At 35.9% G+C, this 18031-nt stretch overlaps 1 protein-coding gene across 1 annotated transcript in view; it reads left to right on the forward strand.

Annotated features, from left to right (window-relative positions):
* arid5b (AT-rich interaction domain 5B) overlaps window positions 1-18031 on the forward strand; it is a 126144-nt gene that overhangs the window by 83156 nt on the left and 24957 nt on the right. Inside the window, exons 5-8 of the mRNA XM_089122041.1 lie at window positions 1638-1759; window positions 5675-5882; window positions 9427-9479; window positions 11099-11196. Of these exons, the coding sequence (XP_088978167.1) occupies window positions 1638-1759; window positions 5675-5882; window positions 9427-9479; window positions 11099-11196 (481 nt within the window). The remainder of the gene's footprint in view (window positions 1-1637; window positions 1760-5674; window positions 5883-9426; window positions 9480-11098; window positions 11197-18031) is intronic.

The following is an 18031-nucleotide window of genomic DNA, read 5'->3' on the forward strand; positions in this document are numbered from 1 at the left end:
TTTTTTTTACGCTGAAGCGGCGAGCGCCCGGCGTTTTTTACTGGTCGCCGAGAGTTGAAAAATGTTCAACTTTGGAAAAAACGCAGCACTCATCACTGTCACATTTTACCCAGCCGTCCAATCACAATGGAGGATGGGCGGGACTAAACCACGCTGACCAACTGTCACAACATTCAAACTGTGCTGCGGATATTCTGTATCATAGCAACGAAACGTCTCAACAGAAAAAACGCTGCACTGTCAAAACGCTCTCAAGCGCCCAAAGCACGGCGTCTTCAGCAGAGCGTCTAGCTGGCTAAAAACGCTTCGGTGGACACACGGCCTAACTCCTACGGTGGCCAATGTAGTCCAAGATTAACATGGCTTCCAGTTCGACCTCGTCCATGAGTGTTAACTCAAATGTAAACGCGAAAGGCGAAGCTTGAATTAACGGGTATGTCCCTCTTTGGCTAATGTACTTTCAAGATGGAGGGGCAACATGGCGACCGACATTAGAACCCGTATGTATTTTCAATGGCATATTATACACTCACGAGAATACTTTATTACTTGAACGAAGTAAATATACATTAATGAGCACATATATTTTTGAAAGAACTAAGTGTTTTTAGCCAAGAATAAACTAAAAGACGTACACAGTGTAGCTTTAATCGGAAGTGAGCATCCCTATGCCCTAAGGGTAAAGCTCCTGAAGTAGGGAGAAGGGCACATCATGAAATGAATCGTGAGAATTCGCCATCCTGGGTCACATGACCATAAACAAATAAAATACTTCCTTGCAGTGACCATCGCATGTTCCCTTCACTAACGAACTTGTGGAATGATCGTTTGTGAAGGGATTCAGTTGTTCACTTTCGAAATGGCGTCCCCTTCCAGAAGTGCCCTTCAAGGGTGCAAAAACGCCACTTGGCATTGCCCCCTGTTCCGGGAGATCAAGGGAAGTGAAGTGGTGAAGTGGCACATGCCCCATAGGGGTAAGTTATGCCATGTCAAACAGAAGGTTGAATTATTTAGGAATATGTGAAACAACATGAGTGAGTTATTTTTGTTTTTGTTCAAATATTAATTCTAGTCCTGTAAGGCTGACCCAGTTGCACCCACCTCATTTTTCGCTGTTATTTTGAGCTGTGATGACGACGTATTAGGGATTTTATTCATTTGCCCTTCAGGCTTTGTTTGAGTTTTCCGCTTGTTGACACATCCTGTCATTCCGTGAATTGCTTTACCATTGCCATGTGTATTAACATTCCTGCTTGGAGGCCGATATAATAATGAAAACGATTTGGAACTGATGACCAAGCAATGCCTGTAACAGTGATGGAGAGCATTTTGACTTTGTCTCAGGATAATTAAGTTCTGAGTGTCATTCAATGTAAAAAATATCCAGAATGAAGGAGGATGAAATATCATTTAAAGCAATGTAAGTCACTGGAATGGCTCCAGGGATCTCTTGTCAAGCTACCAATTGGTGGAACAATGTTGGCTGTAGTTTAATTGTGTCCACCACACATGGCTTATCCATTGTCATGTTTCCCTATTTGTGCTATAGTGCAGTGAGCAGATGTCAGGGGTCTTTATGGGCTGTGGGTGCATATGGCTGTCAGTGACGGCTCTAACTGGTCTTCTGCTGTCCACAGCTCCCAACCTGAAGGGCCGGCCCCGGAAGAAGAAGCTCTCCATCTCCCAGCGGCGAGACTCGCAGGGCCAGTGCGGTAATGCCAAGGAGCCCAACGGCGTGGAGGGCAAGTCTCTTTTCAAGGTATTGAAATTGTGAAGATTATTATTCATAACTAATATAATTATGACTAATATCTAGGCTCCCTGAATGACAAACTTTCAACTATGAGCACAAGGTCTGGTCCACTTTGCAGAAGAAGTCTGAGCATCATGCACAGTGGTTTCTGGGAATTTTTGTGTAGAAAATATCAAAGAAATCAGAAGACACTGGGCCATTTCAGCAAATCATACAATGGCTTGTATTTTTATAAAAAAAATATTTTCAAGATTTGTTATCACAACATATTTTCTTTTGTCAAATCAACTTAAATAATTTATTTAGTTGACATAACTTATTATCCTGAGTTTTTGATGATTAAATTAATCTCCTACATTGTATTAACTCACTTTTTCCTGTTCAATCAACTTAAAATTTTAAGGCAACCAGGTTACTTACTTTTTTAAGTTAAACCAACAATATTTTTTGCAGTGTATACAGTGCTTAACAAATTTATTTGACCATTTGTCATAATAAAGAGAAAACACAAATATTTTAGGAATCTGTCAAAAACGTATTGGCATTTATTAAGCAAATAACAAACTGAAACAACTAAAGTCTTTTCACACATAATGGCCAAAAACGTAATATTTTATATGGCTTCCTTTTGCCTTGATAACAGCTTGCATTCTTGGTGGCATTGTTTTAATATACAATGTGTTTCCACAGTCTCTGTTGGCATCGACTTAGTAAAAAAAGTAGAAATAGTTTCTAGTTGTTCCCAAAGATCTATCTATCCCCCACTAAATCCCAAATTTGTTCGATAGGATTTAAGTGCAGACTTTGTCTTGGCCAACTGTGACTTTAGTGATTCGAATATTTTTAAAAAAGGAAATCCAAAACCCTAATCCAGTTTTAGATCAATTTCATTTATATTAAATTGATAATATATAATACTTATTAAATAAAGTAGAAATGAAAAGTAATATAACTTAAAAAGCTAGATAATTTTGATAAAGAAAAATAAAATAAAAAAATATATAAAATAAAGTATAAAGGTATAAAATAAACAGGCCTTAATATTTTCAGCTTCTAATTTAATTCAGCGCAGATGCAGATAATTTCAACACATGATGAATAGTGGTATTGTTCAGTACACGGGTCACAGAAATATACGCCATCCTTCATTTTGTGCATGTCTTTTAATGCAAAACATTTTTTTTTAGCTCAGTCTTTTTTATTTTTTAGTTCATTTTTAGATATGATTAGCACAGTCTCAGTTTCAATCCATCAATCTAAAGTACTTCCCTCCTTTTCCTGTTATTTGGTATTTAGTGTTACTGTTACTTCAGATTCCCATGTTTGACTAATGGGCTACAATTGTTTTTCTTCTTGTTATTTTATCAACCTTTGCCCTTGCATGTCATTTCCTGTCCATTCTCCTGCCAGCATGAGGGCTGTGTTTTATGGTCTTCCTCATCTGGATGAATATTTGTTCAGCAAAACAGCAGCTAATTCATTCCAGCTTTGTTGAAAACCTTAAAAATATGGAGTGATCTAAACTGGCCCTCACTCGTTTTTTTTTTAAGATATGATCTATTGTAGCTCTATAGCTCATCTGCATGATTGTTTATGTCATTGCAAAATGTAAACTATATTATCGCACAGCTCTATATACAAAAAGGATATATATAATATCCAACTTTATGCGCATACTTGCAGTACGCTAACATACAGCAACAGTGCTTTAGCTAATCTAACTGCCTGATTTTTTTTCACAAAATGTAACTATATTATCACCCAGCTCTTTATATAAAGTTGGATATATAATTATGTCCAACTGTAACTCCATACATTTTATATATATATATATATATATATATATATATATATAATTCACATTGATCGCTTTTATCGTGGCAAAATGTAAACCATATTATTGCTCAGTTCTAATCTGCTAAATGGCATTAAGATATTATAAATGAAGATATTAAGGCATGATGATATTATAAACATTAACACCATGCTTTTCTGTAAAAATGCTATACAAATAAATTTGACTTGACTTGACCCCTTTACCCAGGATTACCCTGGAGTGTAAATATTTGGCATGGCAAAAGAAAAAAAAAAAAAACTATTTCAAGCAGAGTAATTTGGCCTCAGTAATATAAATAAATAGTAATTAAAACACAGGGTTTTGTTCTGTAATAGTTCTCATATGATAGAGAACATGCACACATGTACATCAAAAACCCATGTTATACTTGCTTCATGGCAATGTAACCTAATGCTTCAGCGTTTCATTCTTTGACTTTTTGTTGTTTTGGTTCACATATTCCTTTGGCCTTGATAACTCCTTTTGGAAAATAAATGCTCTTGATTACCGGGAACAGATGGTTAAACAGACGTGTGTGGGCCAGCGATGACTGTAGTATGTGACAGCATGGTGAGGCCTGACACTGTAAAACTGACTCCATAGCAGTTCTCAGACACTCACTCCTGGGTCAGAACAGCTATTTTAAGAGTTTGAACGTTTGTCTTGGTATTTAGTAAATGCAAAGCATTTCGTACAGTACTGAAAACAATCAATATGCAAACCAGTGGTTCTCATTTAGTCATGGGTTCTGATTTTTTCTTTAAAATTATTTGGGGAGGGGGAAAAAAAACACTTTGATTTGTATTTTGGCGTGTTTTTAGTGCCATTTGAAGTTTTTTTTGTTTTTTAGAAAATAATAATTTTATTCAGGAAGAACGCATTGAATTGATTAAAAGTTACAGTAAAGACTTATATTGTTGCAAAAGATTTCTGTCAAATAAATGTTCTATTTATTTCAGCATTACTCAAAAGAAGAAATTATTCTTTTCATCTTCATCATCAAAGGAAAAAAATTACACACACACACACACTTTATATATATATATATGTATATATATATATATATATATATATATATATATATATATATATATATACACAGTATATGAAGAGTTCAGATGCAAAAACCTCTAAGTGCCATTTGAAATTTTCTTCTAAAATGATCATTTTTATCAAGCTTGTATATTTAAGTTCAGTAATTTCACTTAAATGGCAATGAAGATTACCTATTAATTGTCATTTAAGTGAAATTACTGAACTTAAATATACAAGCTTGATAAAAATGGTCATTTTAGAAGAAAATTTCTAATGGCATTTAGAGGCTTTTGCATCTGAACTCTTCATATATATATATATATATATATGAAGAGTTCAGATGCAAAAGCCTCTAAATGCCATTTGAAATTTTCTTCTTTAGTGATGATTTTTATCAAACTTGTATATTTAAGTTCAGTAATTTCACTTAAATGGCAATGATAATTACCTATTAATTGTTATTTAAGTGAAATTACTGAACTTAAATATACAAGTTTGATAAAAATCATCATTAAAGAAGAAAATTTCAAATGGCATTTAGAGGCTTTTGCATCTGAACTCTTCATATATATATATATATATATAATGTGTGTGTGTGTGTAATAAAATTATTGTTTTACTGTATTTTTGATCAACTAAATACAGTCTTGAATTAAGTTAATTCATTTTGACGCCAGTGGCAAATTGTTAACCATAAATCTAACAATAATTAGTGGTGTTAGCAAAAGCAAAAACATTAAGTAAGTGATGTCAACTTATCCTGTTTTAAGAATGTTTTAATAATGTCACTGGACAAAACAAGACAGTAGCCTAATACTGATTAAGAAAATTATTATTCTATGAAGCAAAAAATAAAAAATAATTATTTTAAATCACTGATTCAATCACTAATAAAACTCTGAGAGCCACTGATGTACATTAAAAAAAATGCATTATCTTTTTATATTTATTTGATGCAGGTCTGAAGTAGATCTGATGTAATCCACCTTGACAGACCAAGCTTGCTTTTCAATATTCTTAACTATTTATTTTTGCTATGTGATGTTTAGATGAAGGTGGACACAAAATCAGGACTGCCTAAGCCCAGAAACAACAGTGGCAGCAGTTGGAAAAAAGTGCCATCCGAGGACAAGCCGAAGGTTGAAGGAGGTGGGGAGTGCCGGACAGATGAGCAGGCCTTCCTGGTGGCGCTGTATAAGTACATGAAAGAGAGGAAAACTCCCATTGAGAGGATACCGTACCTGGGCTTCAAACAGAGTGAGTACAGATTCTTAACCAGAGCTCTCAAGATCTCAAGTGCCAATTTTATCATCAACCTCAGAGCCAAATTGAAAAAAAAAAAATGTGTGTGCCATTTACGGTCACTTGTTCAAGGGGAAATTGATGCTATTTCAAATAGTCAAGAATGCTGGAAGTATCCAAAACAAATAAAAAAAAGCACATTCTTACCCTCATAAGGGTCATTCCAAACCTGATCTTCTTTCTTTCATGAAACACAAAAGGATATCTTGGGTAGAATGTCTGAACTTTTGATTTTGGATACAAGATGGATGGTGATTTATACAGTCAAGCTGTTTACCGAAGCTTTCAGATCTCATTTGCAGTCACGTGGGATGTGACAACCGATGGCATTAGCTGTTTATAATGCTGATTTTGTGTCAAAGAGGAAAAAAAAAAATACGGTTTGGAAAGACTTTAGGGTGTGAGAAAATGTCTTTGAGATTATGTGTCCTTCCAGTTCACACAAAACACCCTGCAGTGTTCGCAGTGGCCCAAAACAGAAAAAAACTGTGTAATTTATATTTCTAAGTTGCAAAGTAGGTCAACACAACTTAAAAAAAAAAACATATACAATTATTTCCAGGCAGCTCTGCGGATCGCTTTAATGTAACACATCCAGCTCTGACCTGCAGTACACAGTGTGAATAAACAAGTAGCTTAACGCTCAACTCGAATAAAATATGCAAGCAATCTGTACTATTTAAATGCAGACAGCAGAGATGTTATTATTCATAATCTTTCCCCTTTACTTTCAACACTGTTGTCAGTCAAAAACATTACATTTCATACCACATCCAGCCTGAATCTTTATAAATCAATGACTACGCATATCACTAAATAATAGCTCTGTTCCAAAACCCAGTCAGCTGCCTAAAACACTCAATTATCCTGACTTCTAAAATAGGCAATCCCAGAATGCATTGCACATTCAATGAAAAAGTATAAAAATTATTTAAGGTAGCAGATAGAGTCAAGAGAAACATCATGTCTAACAATGAATACTGCAAATATGAATTAAAATAGCTCAGGCTGATGTATTATGTATTATCTCTGCTTGAGTGTTGCATCATTAGCTTAGCGACAATATGCTAACAACAATCTCCATTGGAAATAACTTCAAGCAGGTAAAAGTGCTATTTGTGGGGTTTCATTTCAATTATCTTGGTGCCAGCAAGGCACCTTATTATGTTAAAAAGCATATTATTTGAGTTTTGTATAGAAGGATCGGAACTACGTCAAGATGCACACGAGTGTAGGAGTCTCTGCGTGAGCCGGAGAGCAGAAGAGACGTACTCTGCCATGTTCTTACTCACACTACAGATGCTCGTCATTAGGCTATAAACCTTTTTTTACCCTCCTATATTGTGACACATACTTTTTGTGGAGGGTGATTTATACTTCTATGAAAGCAGTGAATCAGGCATCAATTTTCTGGCTCGAAAGTGTTTGAGACAAATTAAACATTCTATCTGACAAACAATGTGTTGAAGTGTTAAAATATGTGTCATCTGAAACTGAATTAAAGGAATAGTTCACCCCAAAAACGTCTCTTATTATTCTGTTAAATCTGTCATTAATAAACACTGATCAACACACAGACACAGAGCGCATGAAATGTAAGAACAAATTAATTGGTTTTCGCACATCAAGCAAACACTTTTAAGCTTATCCGCATACCATATTTGATGAGCTCATGTATGTGTGGATCAATGCTTATATGAAAAACAGCCTAAATTGTCCAAGAAACACATTTGTTTTATTAGACTTCAAACTGCTTGATGCAGTTATTTTATAATCTCTTTATGAAAATTTGATGTGTGCAAATCCTTGATGTAGAGAAGTCTCTCAGGTTTCATTAAAAATAGACTCATTTATGTAAAGATGAACGAACATCATTTGGTTTGGAATGACATGAGGATGATTAAATGAGCGAATTTTCATTTTGGGGAGATAAATATGCTTTCAGAAAGGTAACAAAAGTTGAGTTTAACAGGGTTGACAGCTCTACAGAAAAAAAAAAAAAAAATATATATATATATATATATATATATATATGGTAACAGGGTTACTGTATAACTGTGTAAAATCTAAACCTATATAGAGAGACATAACAAAGACAAAAATCGCATAAAGAAAGGAAATGCCAGTGGGGACAAGCCAAGAAAATAAACTTTAATGGTTTGAAGATACTAATATTTGAAATTTAGGGGTATAAACGATACAAAGTTGTCCCTTTAAGAGGAACCGCATCAGTGACAAGCTCTTTTTTTTTACCAAAAAATAAATAAATTCCCAGCAGAATTTGTACTTCTGCTGATGTATCAAAGTGCCAGAGAGCAGCTCTCGGCTGTAAGTTTAATGTCATACAGCTGACTTAAAAACAACTCTCCCCGTTACACGACAGTCCATCAGAAGTAGCTATTGGGAGGAGGCAAAAATCAATATGACCCGATATAAGGACAGAAAAACAGCGCTCTCGCTCTGACGAATGCCGTGGCTTTGTGTTTGCGGGCGATTGAATCTTGATTGATTAGTCGGCCAGCAGCAAAGTCTCTCATTAATTTCTGCTGTGCCTTATTCATAAATGTGGCACAGCTCTGCTTCATTAAACTGACACAAATTTATTTAGTTTTCATTCTCGCTCACTCTCTAAGAGGGCCCCTGCCAAACATTAACATTCATGTGACGAAAATTAAATGACAGGGAATGGATTGTAGACAAGCGTTTCGAGTTTTTTTTTTTTTTTTTTTTTTTTTATATTCGATTGATTTGAAGAGGTTGTTAAAATGGCTGTGTTCAGAATGGAATGATAGTGTACTTCATACTGCATATGCAGTCTACTATTATTTAAAAAGTAGGCATTATTTTATATACCGCATACAATTTTTACATGTAGCTATATAGCGAATTACTATATATCAAATCTCAAATGTTAAATTTTATATATCATTGTTATTGCCCAGCTCTAATCGGCTAAATGAGACTTTATAAGGCATTAAGATATTACAAACATTAACATCAGGATTTTTTGTAAAGCTACTTTGAAACTGTGTATTGTGAACAGCATTATATAAATAAAATTGACTTGACTTGAACTGCCTATTATACAGTAATGTTACATAGACACCACATGACCTCATTATTTTTGCCTGTGAGTGGCATCCAATTATTATCTACAAAATGAAACAATATTTTGCCCTTTTTAATTAAATTTAGTGCAAAAATTTTGGGCAGTCTGATCAAATAATGAGTCAAATGGGATGTGTAATTACATCCAGTCCAACGGCCACACTGGAAATGGAACGCCAAGTTGCAAAGTTTACTGCATACATCAGTGCATACTGAATACTGCACACTTCTGCATATAGTTGAACATCCGGGTGTATCGTGTATGGGAAAATGCTCTTACCATGCGCACTGTACACAGTATAGTAGTATGCCATTCTGAATACGGCCTTAACGAACATTTCCTTCTGCTCTTCTGTGGAACTAATCGTCATCCTTGTTATCCTTCTTACAGTAAACCTTTGGACTATGTTTCAAGCGGCTCAGAAACTGGGAGGATACGAGGTGGTGAGTGTTTACACAATTTGTTTGAAATCCACTGCCTTTGGCAGCACGCTTTTTCCTTTGGCTCTGAAAGATTCCTAAAAGAGTTTAAGTTTTTTTCCAGCCTGCCATGTAATGTGTGTTTACTAGACTCTGGCCTGGATGCGGAACTCTCTCACATCCAAATTTGGCCAGAGCGCTCGCAGTTGTTATAAAATCTACAAGTGGAAAACACGTGTAACCCTTTTGCGGTGGAGGAAATTGGTTGGGGCCTGTTCACTACCCATGTTGAGGCTCTTAAGGGACCATTATTGTGCAACAAGCGAACTGCACAATAAAGGGAATTCGCTTGGCAGCTTATCTGACATCTGCTCTGCTAAAATATGTTGAAAACATTAAAGTCTTTTCTATGTGACCAGCTATTCAATATTTTCAGCAGCTCTGTACTCATTCATTAACTCTGAAGTTATTTAGATTAAAGCAAACAGGAAGCCATTTCTCGCTCCTTTGCTCTTTTTATCCGATGTATTGATACGGCTTCCTGCTTTTTCTTATTTTTTTTAAGCGATCAGTCTTTTTTTGTTGTCCTTTGGCTGCCTGGATTCTCTTTGCCACAGAATGCTTGGCTTTAAATGCAACTGACATCTGTAATAAAAATCATTGTGCAGGAGTCGTCATGATGTCACTGGAAACATTTATATTGTTTAAAAAGATGTTCTCCTGGGGTTGAACTGTACTTTAATACAGTTTTAATACCGCAACTGTACTCCAGACCCGAAACCTGCCTCGTACACAATGGCGATGTGAAAACAAACAGCAGTCAAGGGCTATTATGACTTAGGGAGTTTAGAGAAGGCAGCAGAGGCCATAGGGGCGATTCTGTTCTCATGCTGTCAAAACTGCAAGCGCTTCATCGAACGCCGTAGGAGACAGCAGATGCCCTATTCAGTGAGTCAAGTTACTGAAGGAAAATACAGCTCATGGGCAACGATATTTCGGTTGAAGTGTTTCTTTAATCGAATGGATTGAAGTGATTAGGTCTCTGTGGACATTGGGTCACACTGTATTGTGGAACACTCTGAGAATATTGCTCTTATTTGTGTTGCAAGTCTGCGGTGAATATATTGGCCCGGGCGACTAAATTACACATGCATTAATTCCCCAGCACTTGATGCATGTGGTTTTCCACTGAATGCATTTTATTGAGAGAGTCAGCCATTAGCTGAGGGAAACGGCCATTAAAAATCTTTTAACCCTCGTACACTGAATGCACTAAAGGTCTCTCATGAATATTAATCGCTGTGTATTTGAATTATGTTAATCTGGACTGTGTTTTCGTTTTTTCTCTTTAGTTAAGAGTGCACATACATTAGTTTCATTTGAAAAACTCAATATCTAATGACCTTGCATGGGACATCATGCGCTCAGTGTCATTTATAATGTAAAGCTTAAGGGATCTGATTAATATGCATCTAGTGGCCTTCTTATATTCATCACTCAACAATAAAGAAAGCCCAGCATACATGTTGAATGCCTGAATAGTGGAATGCTAATGTCTGTATTTATTTCATTTCTGCTCCATGCACACATCCATTACATGAACGTCTTTGTCTCTCATAATGGACTCCCCCTCTCTATTGCAGATAACAGCGCGACGCCAGTGGAAAAATGTATATGATGAACTGGGCGGCAACCCGGGAAGCACTAGCGCCGCCACGTGCACACGAAGACACTACGAGAGGTATGTCTTCTCATTTTCTCATTAGCCGGCTCAGAATGCATTTTCTGTGCCCATTTTGGTGGAATTGATTTAATAATATGTGTTAAACGATGCTGAGAGTATTAAAGTTCTATTGGTAGCTGAAAGAATGAGGGAGGCATGAGGGAGGCATGTGTGGCAATTCTGCGGAAATCTGCAGACTATTCTGTGAAATTCTGTGTGGGTCTGCTCTTTAGTATGCTCATGCATGATTAGATGTGCCCATTAAAAAAACATGCACTGACACTGCTGATTTTATTATTTACACCCCATATTATTAGCAACCCTATATGAAAGCTGCGCCAGCAGAATTGGCTCAGCAGTTTTGGAACACCCAAATTATCATTTTTATAAGCTTAATCATTTATTCCTACTTAACTTTTTTTAACTAGTGATGGACTGAAATATTTTTTTTTTTTACTGAAACATTGAAAAGTTTTAGCCGAAAGATTTAATGCAGTTTAATGCTGCACATAATGCAGTTTATATATATTTTTTCACATGAAAACTAACAAAGTTTGTTGTGATTATTGGATGGTCGGTGGCTAAGCGTGCTACAAATAATGTTCAGTATTTTGAAAACAGCATAGACTCTTGGTTCATCAAAATGAGGATTAAACAAAAAAAAAATATTGATAGTTTAACTTAAAAAAGTAAGTAACCTTACTCAGTGACCGCCTTACTCAGATCACCCGCACAAATCGCCGGACATTGGGGGATCGATCTTTTGCCATTGCTGCCCCCACCCTTTGGAACTCACTCCCTACATGCATTAGAAACTCTGTTTCACTATCAAATTTCAAAACAGCACTCAAAACTCATCTGTTCAAACTAGCATTTCCTTAGAACACCTTTATTTATTTATTTTTATTTTTTTGCTTTATTTTGTCCTTGTCCCATGTGAAGCGTCTTTGAGTGTCCAAAAAAGCGCTATACAAGTGTGATGTATTATTATTATTATTTTAACCTGGTTGCCTTAAAATTTTGAGTTCATTGAACTGGAAAAAGTGAGTTAATACAATGAAGGAGATTAATTTAACCACCAGAAACTCAAAATTGTATGTTATCTGAACTAAATAAATTATTTAAGTTGATTTGACAAAAGAAAACATGTTGTGATTACTACACTGTAAAAAAAAAAATTGTTGGTTTAACTTAAAAAAGTAAGTAACCTGGTTGCCTTAAAATTTTAACTTGACTGAACTGGAAAAAGTGAGTTAACACAATAAAGTAGATTAATTTAACCATCAGAAACTCAAAATAATAAGTTATCTCAACTAAATAAATTATTATACAGTTGATTTGACAAAAGAAAATATGTTGTGATAACAAATCTTGAAAATATTTTTTACAGTGAAGAAATCAGCCCAGACCTATGGTGACACGTGTTCCTGTTGTAGCTTAACTACGCTGTGTGCACTAAATAGAGACTGGCACGGTCAAAATCGCCATTCGAGAAGTTATAATTAAAGGTAGGGTATGGGATTTGCAAAACGTCCGGCAGATTTTGAAAATACGCACCTTAAAAATTCCTTCCTTTCTTTCCTCCAATGCTTTCCCTGACTCCACCCATTCGAAGAACATGGACGCGTAATCATGCATCTGCAAAACTCAGATGCGCGAGATTCCACTTAAAATAAATAAAATTATATAAATTTTATTTATATTAATTTTATAAAATAATAAAAACACATACCCTACCTTTAAACATAACCGTTTCAATGATTTTGGCCCTCTGAAACAAACCGTACAAATCCAGGTCAAATATTTTCGGTTGCTGGAATATTGGTATATCACTACACCAAACCAATGAATGTTTGCAGTGTCTTTATAATTGAGTTCATTTACGGGTGTGAGCAACGGAAAAAAAAGGACTGCTAGTTTTAATTTACTCATGGAGCGACAAAGAAACATGGAGTAATGTATATACAGTACATAAATACATATATAAAATCAGGGGCGTTTCCTCCGAGGAAAATTATTGATATTACAAACATGAAACAAGCTAATATTTTATAGGCAGGTACATTTACAGCGGGAGTCTGCGTCTCTCTTGCCTCCCCTGAGCCCATTGACTTTTAACAGACGCATGCACTGGGTTTGATGGGGAGTAATTAAGAATGAATGGGGGAAAGTCACATGAGAGGAGGCAATGAATCCATCGTGCTATGATTGGATATGATCGTTTTTGATTGGATATGATTGGTTCGTGTTTTCATGCATGTTCGCGAATTGGTCGGAATGAAGAAAATGATGGCTAAATGGGAAGACTAGTTAAAAATAAACGACTCACCCACTTAGATATCACTGCTTTGTGTCACGTCAAAACCAAACTTGAAGTGGCCTGAACACATGATGACTGTTTAGTGAGCATTCAGCTTGGGGAAATTAAAGGTACATCTTCATGTCTGTGAACAGTGTTTACTGAGATCAGTTCACAAATAAAATATATTGTTAGTGGTGCTTTCCAAAGGCAAGGCATAAAATTGTTGCTGCCTTAAGTTATTGTTTTGATTGTTTTATTAAATGTTAAAATTAGGGCTTGTGCAAAAATTAATTGCGATTAATCGCATCCAAAATAAAAGTCTGTGTTTACATAATATATTTGTGTGTGCTGTATATAATTATTTTGTATATATAAATACAAACACATGCATGTATATATTTAAGAAAATGTGTTATTCATATATAAAATATTTATATAATATAGATTATGTATTTATATATATATATATATATATATATATAGAATTTAAGCGCAAATAATTCTTAAATATATACATGCATGCATAGGTATTTATATATACAAAATAATTATATACAGCACACACAAATATATTATGTAAACACAGACTTTTATTTTGGATGCGATTAATCGCAATTAATATTTGCACAGCCCTAGTTAAAATGCATAAAAACACTAACTTGATGAGATGTATACTTGGTATTAAATAGATATAAAAATATAATTGTATCTTGTCTCTCTTCATGTAATTTTTATTTAATCAGAAAAAGTGATAACATTAAATGTAACAGGGGCATAAATATTTGATATATAAATATGTTTTAAAAACTGAGGAGTTTGCCTCCTCATTAGAGCCTGAGCGATAAAGGTTTTGAAGGCCGATACCGATACAAATATTTGTTGGTTTTAAAATCCGATATTCCAGTATATCGGCTGATATTTTTTTTATCTCATGACATGGATTCACTCATGACATGGTTGAAGCGCGTTTTTCCCATTTTTATTTTACTTTTGTAAGATTCATTAATCGGCCATTATAACTGGAGATACCGATAGTTTGGAAAATGCCTAATATCGGCCGATAATATCGGCCTGCCGATAAATCGGTCTGGCTTTTAAAACACAACTGCACTCCTATATATTTTCTATACACAATGAAATCAGTATGATTATTACTATAAATAAATACAATTAAACAGATAAAACATTACTCGTATGGTGATATAAGACAGTGGTCATGCTTGTGTTTGTGAGCTACTGTTAGGTCCGGAGGCAAGAGGAGACACTGTTATTGTATTTGCTCTGAGAGCTATCCAGTTTGACCTTTAAGGTTTGTGTGACATGTCTCTTTCTTCCGTCTGGCTCATCGAGGGCTTTAGTGGGGCCCGGGCAGGTGGAGTTGGCAGGGATTGTGTTCCTGGCAGCGTTCCACCTTCAAACTTAGTGCTGAGTCAATAGCCACCAATAATGTATCTGTTCAGTGAATAATAGGCTGCCAAAATTCGATGTTATAACCTTGATCAAACAGTCAGGGATGTGCTGATGTGTCTACTTGTGCAGCTGCTACCAAGAGTAATTAATTCAATTAATTTGCCCAGCAAATGAAGCCATTCTGTATGGCGTTTGCTAGTGAAAGGCCGTTCAATCCGCGGTGACGCACGGCATTATCCGCGGCCGCTTCACCAGCTCGTCTCCGGTTTCGGGCCTCGGGACGAGCTACCTATTGTTCGGCTACAAGCTCTGCTCATTGGAGCCCAGCTCAAGTGGATTTTCACGGGAGTCCTTTTGCAGGGCCGATGCCAAGTGCAGCCCTGCCACAGATGGGAATAAATTTGTCAGGATTTTTTTCTCTCTTTTTTTATGAGTGACCTCACTCCTGCAAAACAAGCTGAACATTCCTTGACCGTGTGTGTGTGTGTTTGTGTGTGTCTTTCTTTTCCTTCCTCCCTACTCAGGGTAAATGATAAGTTCTTACAAGATTTCTGTTAAGCACTTCCCCATCCTTTGAAGGGCATCCGAGAGAGAACAAAGATCTCTCTCTCTCTCTCTCTCTGGGAAGAGAAGGATTAAATAAATAAGCATGGGCCAGATTGATCAGTGCCACTGACCTATATAATTAAAAGGCAGAGGGGAGGGGGGGTGGAATGCTGCAGTCTCTCTCAAGGTTATTGATGTCATATTTTATGACCTAAATTGTAATCTACATTTGATTCTCTTCCCCCACAACAAACATAGTAGCCAAAAGCTAATCGCATAATACAATAAATATCATTAGCAGCAGTTGGAGAACGCTCACCCTATTTACTCGCCCTTAAGCTGTTTCAAACTCGTACAACTCGTACAATTTTTTCTGAACACAAAAGGTACATTTTTGAAGAATATCCTGGCTGCTCTTCTTCATGAAATAAAAATGAATGACAAAATTGGCAAAAACGCATCATAAAAGTCGTCAATAAAACACATGCTCTATATTTCAAGTCTTCCGAGGAATAGGCAGCATTTCATAAACCTTGTCATGCAACTTTAGTCCCTCTATCTCTGAGGTTTGTTTTGTTGCCGTGTGAATTCATACTGTCTTTTTTTTTTTTAAAGCTCTACAGATATTTCCCGATGCACTCGGCTCATGCAGAACTAACCAATTCATGCAGATTTGCATAATGTTTGAATAATATTTGCAGTACCATGTACAAATATTACTGATAGGTACATTCATTGCCTCGAAGTGAAATGAAATGAAATGAAATGCTAACCCACTAGTTACTGAATACCTTTCAGGAAATACTGCATACAATGTGAATGCATTATGCAACTTTAGGTTACACTTTACAATAAGATACATTTGTTAACTGTCGGAAATAAAATGATCTATTATTATTATTATTATTATTATAATAGAAATTCAATTTTGTGTAACATTTGTTACATTTTACAGCATTGCAAATTTGGTCAAATTCCATGTATAGAGAAAATTATGCACATTTGTAATCTCCATGTGGTAGAAATATTAGTACTTGTATGTTAGTATGCTATTCCTAACATAGCCATTGCTTTGTGGGATTTATAGTACAATGCAGGAACCTGGCAGTTCTTGATTATTGATTTTTGTATCCCCCCCTAGAATTAATGTTTGCTCTAAATTCAACCAAGTCACGCTTCACAGAACTCATCCTTGAACCTCTAGCCAGTATGACAGATTTTAATGCAAGCCCTTTAAGTGAAGTTTAATGATCTGGCTTTGAAGGAAGGCTTTTTCCCAGGGAGTATTGCATCAGCTGTTTTTGTCCCCTGAGAGGTCGCCGCTTCATTTGAGACTGCAGCTGTAGTAAACAATAGCAGTTTGCATTTATTACCAAATCATTAGCAAATGCACTGCATTATCCAACAATATCTCTGCTACGAGTTCTCTTAAATGTCAGATGATAAAACTTGGGGTTCTCAGAAATGCCAATCATTGATCCATATCTATTTATAATTAGCCGTTTATCTGTATTTACAGCATTTGCCAGTATTTACCAAGTGGAAATGAGTGTTGGTGGTGTGACATTGTGGTTGTGCAAGCTGACAAAACCTAATTAAATACCTGATTGATCTAATTAGTTTATCATCGCAATTTGCATGTCAATTTAGAGGCTCATTTGCCTCATTTGAAGATTCCATTGTGTTCTTTCTTTAACAAGACATGTGACAGTTTTAACCAGCACCGATTCGTTCGTTGTCAACAAAAAGGTTTCTCAATGAAGATAATGCTCTTTGGTACTTTATCAAACCCAAAAATTGCATTTTAAAATATTATTCGATGATTCTATACAGGAGGGCTGTCTCGCTAAAAGTGATCAGTTGACTTCACTTAAAAAAAAAGTGAGGAAATTATTAAAATTATTAAAGGGGACATTAACTGGCTTTTTACATTTTTTTATATTGTTGTCTGAGGTCAACTTCTGACGTTCGCTTGGTTTTTATTAAAAAACATCAAAATGAATAAGTAATATCCCAGGTGAAAAAGACGTCCAATTAAGTGTATTAAAAATGTACTTAAATATGTTTTTAGTACAATACAAATATAATGTAATGCATTTTTAATACACTTAATTGGACGTCTTTTTCACCTGGGATAGGCTATTTTCTACCCTAGTTTTGATCCTAGTTCAAAATCGCTCAGTTTTTGTGGGCGTCTCGCATTGAAGATTTGGAAGTAAACGCCCACCGCTGTGAGTGGATAACAGTTTTGCATATTATAATGAGTTTCACTCTCAATCCGGTTTGTCATCACGAGATACAACGCATTCTCACCCCAAGGCGTCACCTTTGACCATGCTTCAATATTTGACGTTTTAGGCGCCCTTTAGCGTCACTTACATGACGCGATCCTACGGCGTCATCTAACTGACGCTAAAGGAAAGCGTCTGTTAGAGGACGCGGTTAGGTTTAGGTGTGGGGTGGGGGTAGGGTACACGCGATCCTAGGGCGTCATATAACTGACGCTAAAGGGCGCCTAAAGCGTCAGATATTGAAGCATGTCCAAATGCTTCCCAAGGCGTCAGTTAGGTGACGCCTTGGGAGTGAGAATGGGCT

Source organism: Pimephales promelas, chromosome 17, assembly GCF_988280905.1.
Source record: "Pimephales promelas chromosome 17, fPimPro1.hap1.1, whole genome shotgun sequence".
Taxonomy (NCBI): domain Eukaryota; kingdom Metazoa; phylum Chordata; class Actinopteri; order Cypriniformes; family Leuciscidae; genus Pimephales; species Pimephales promelas.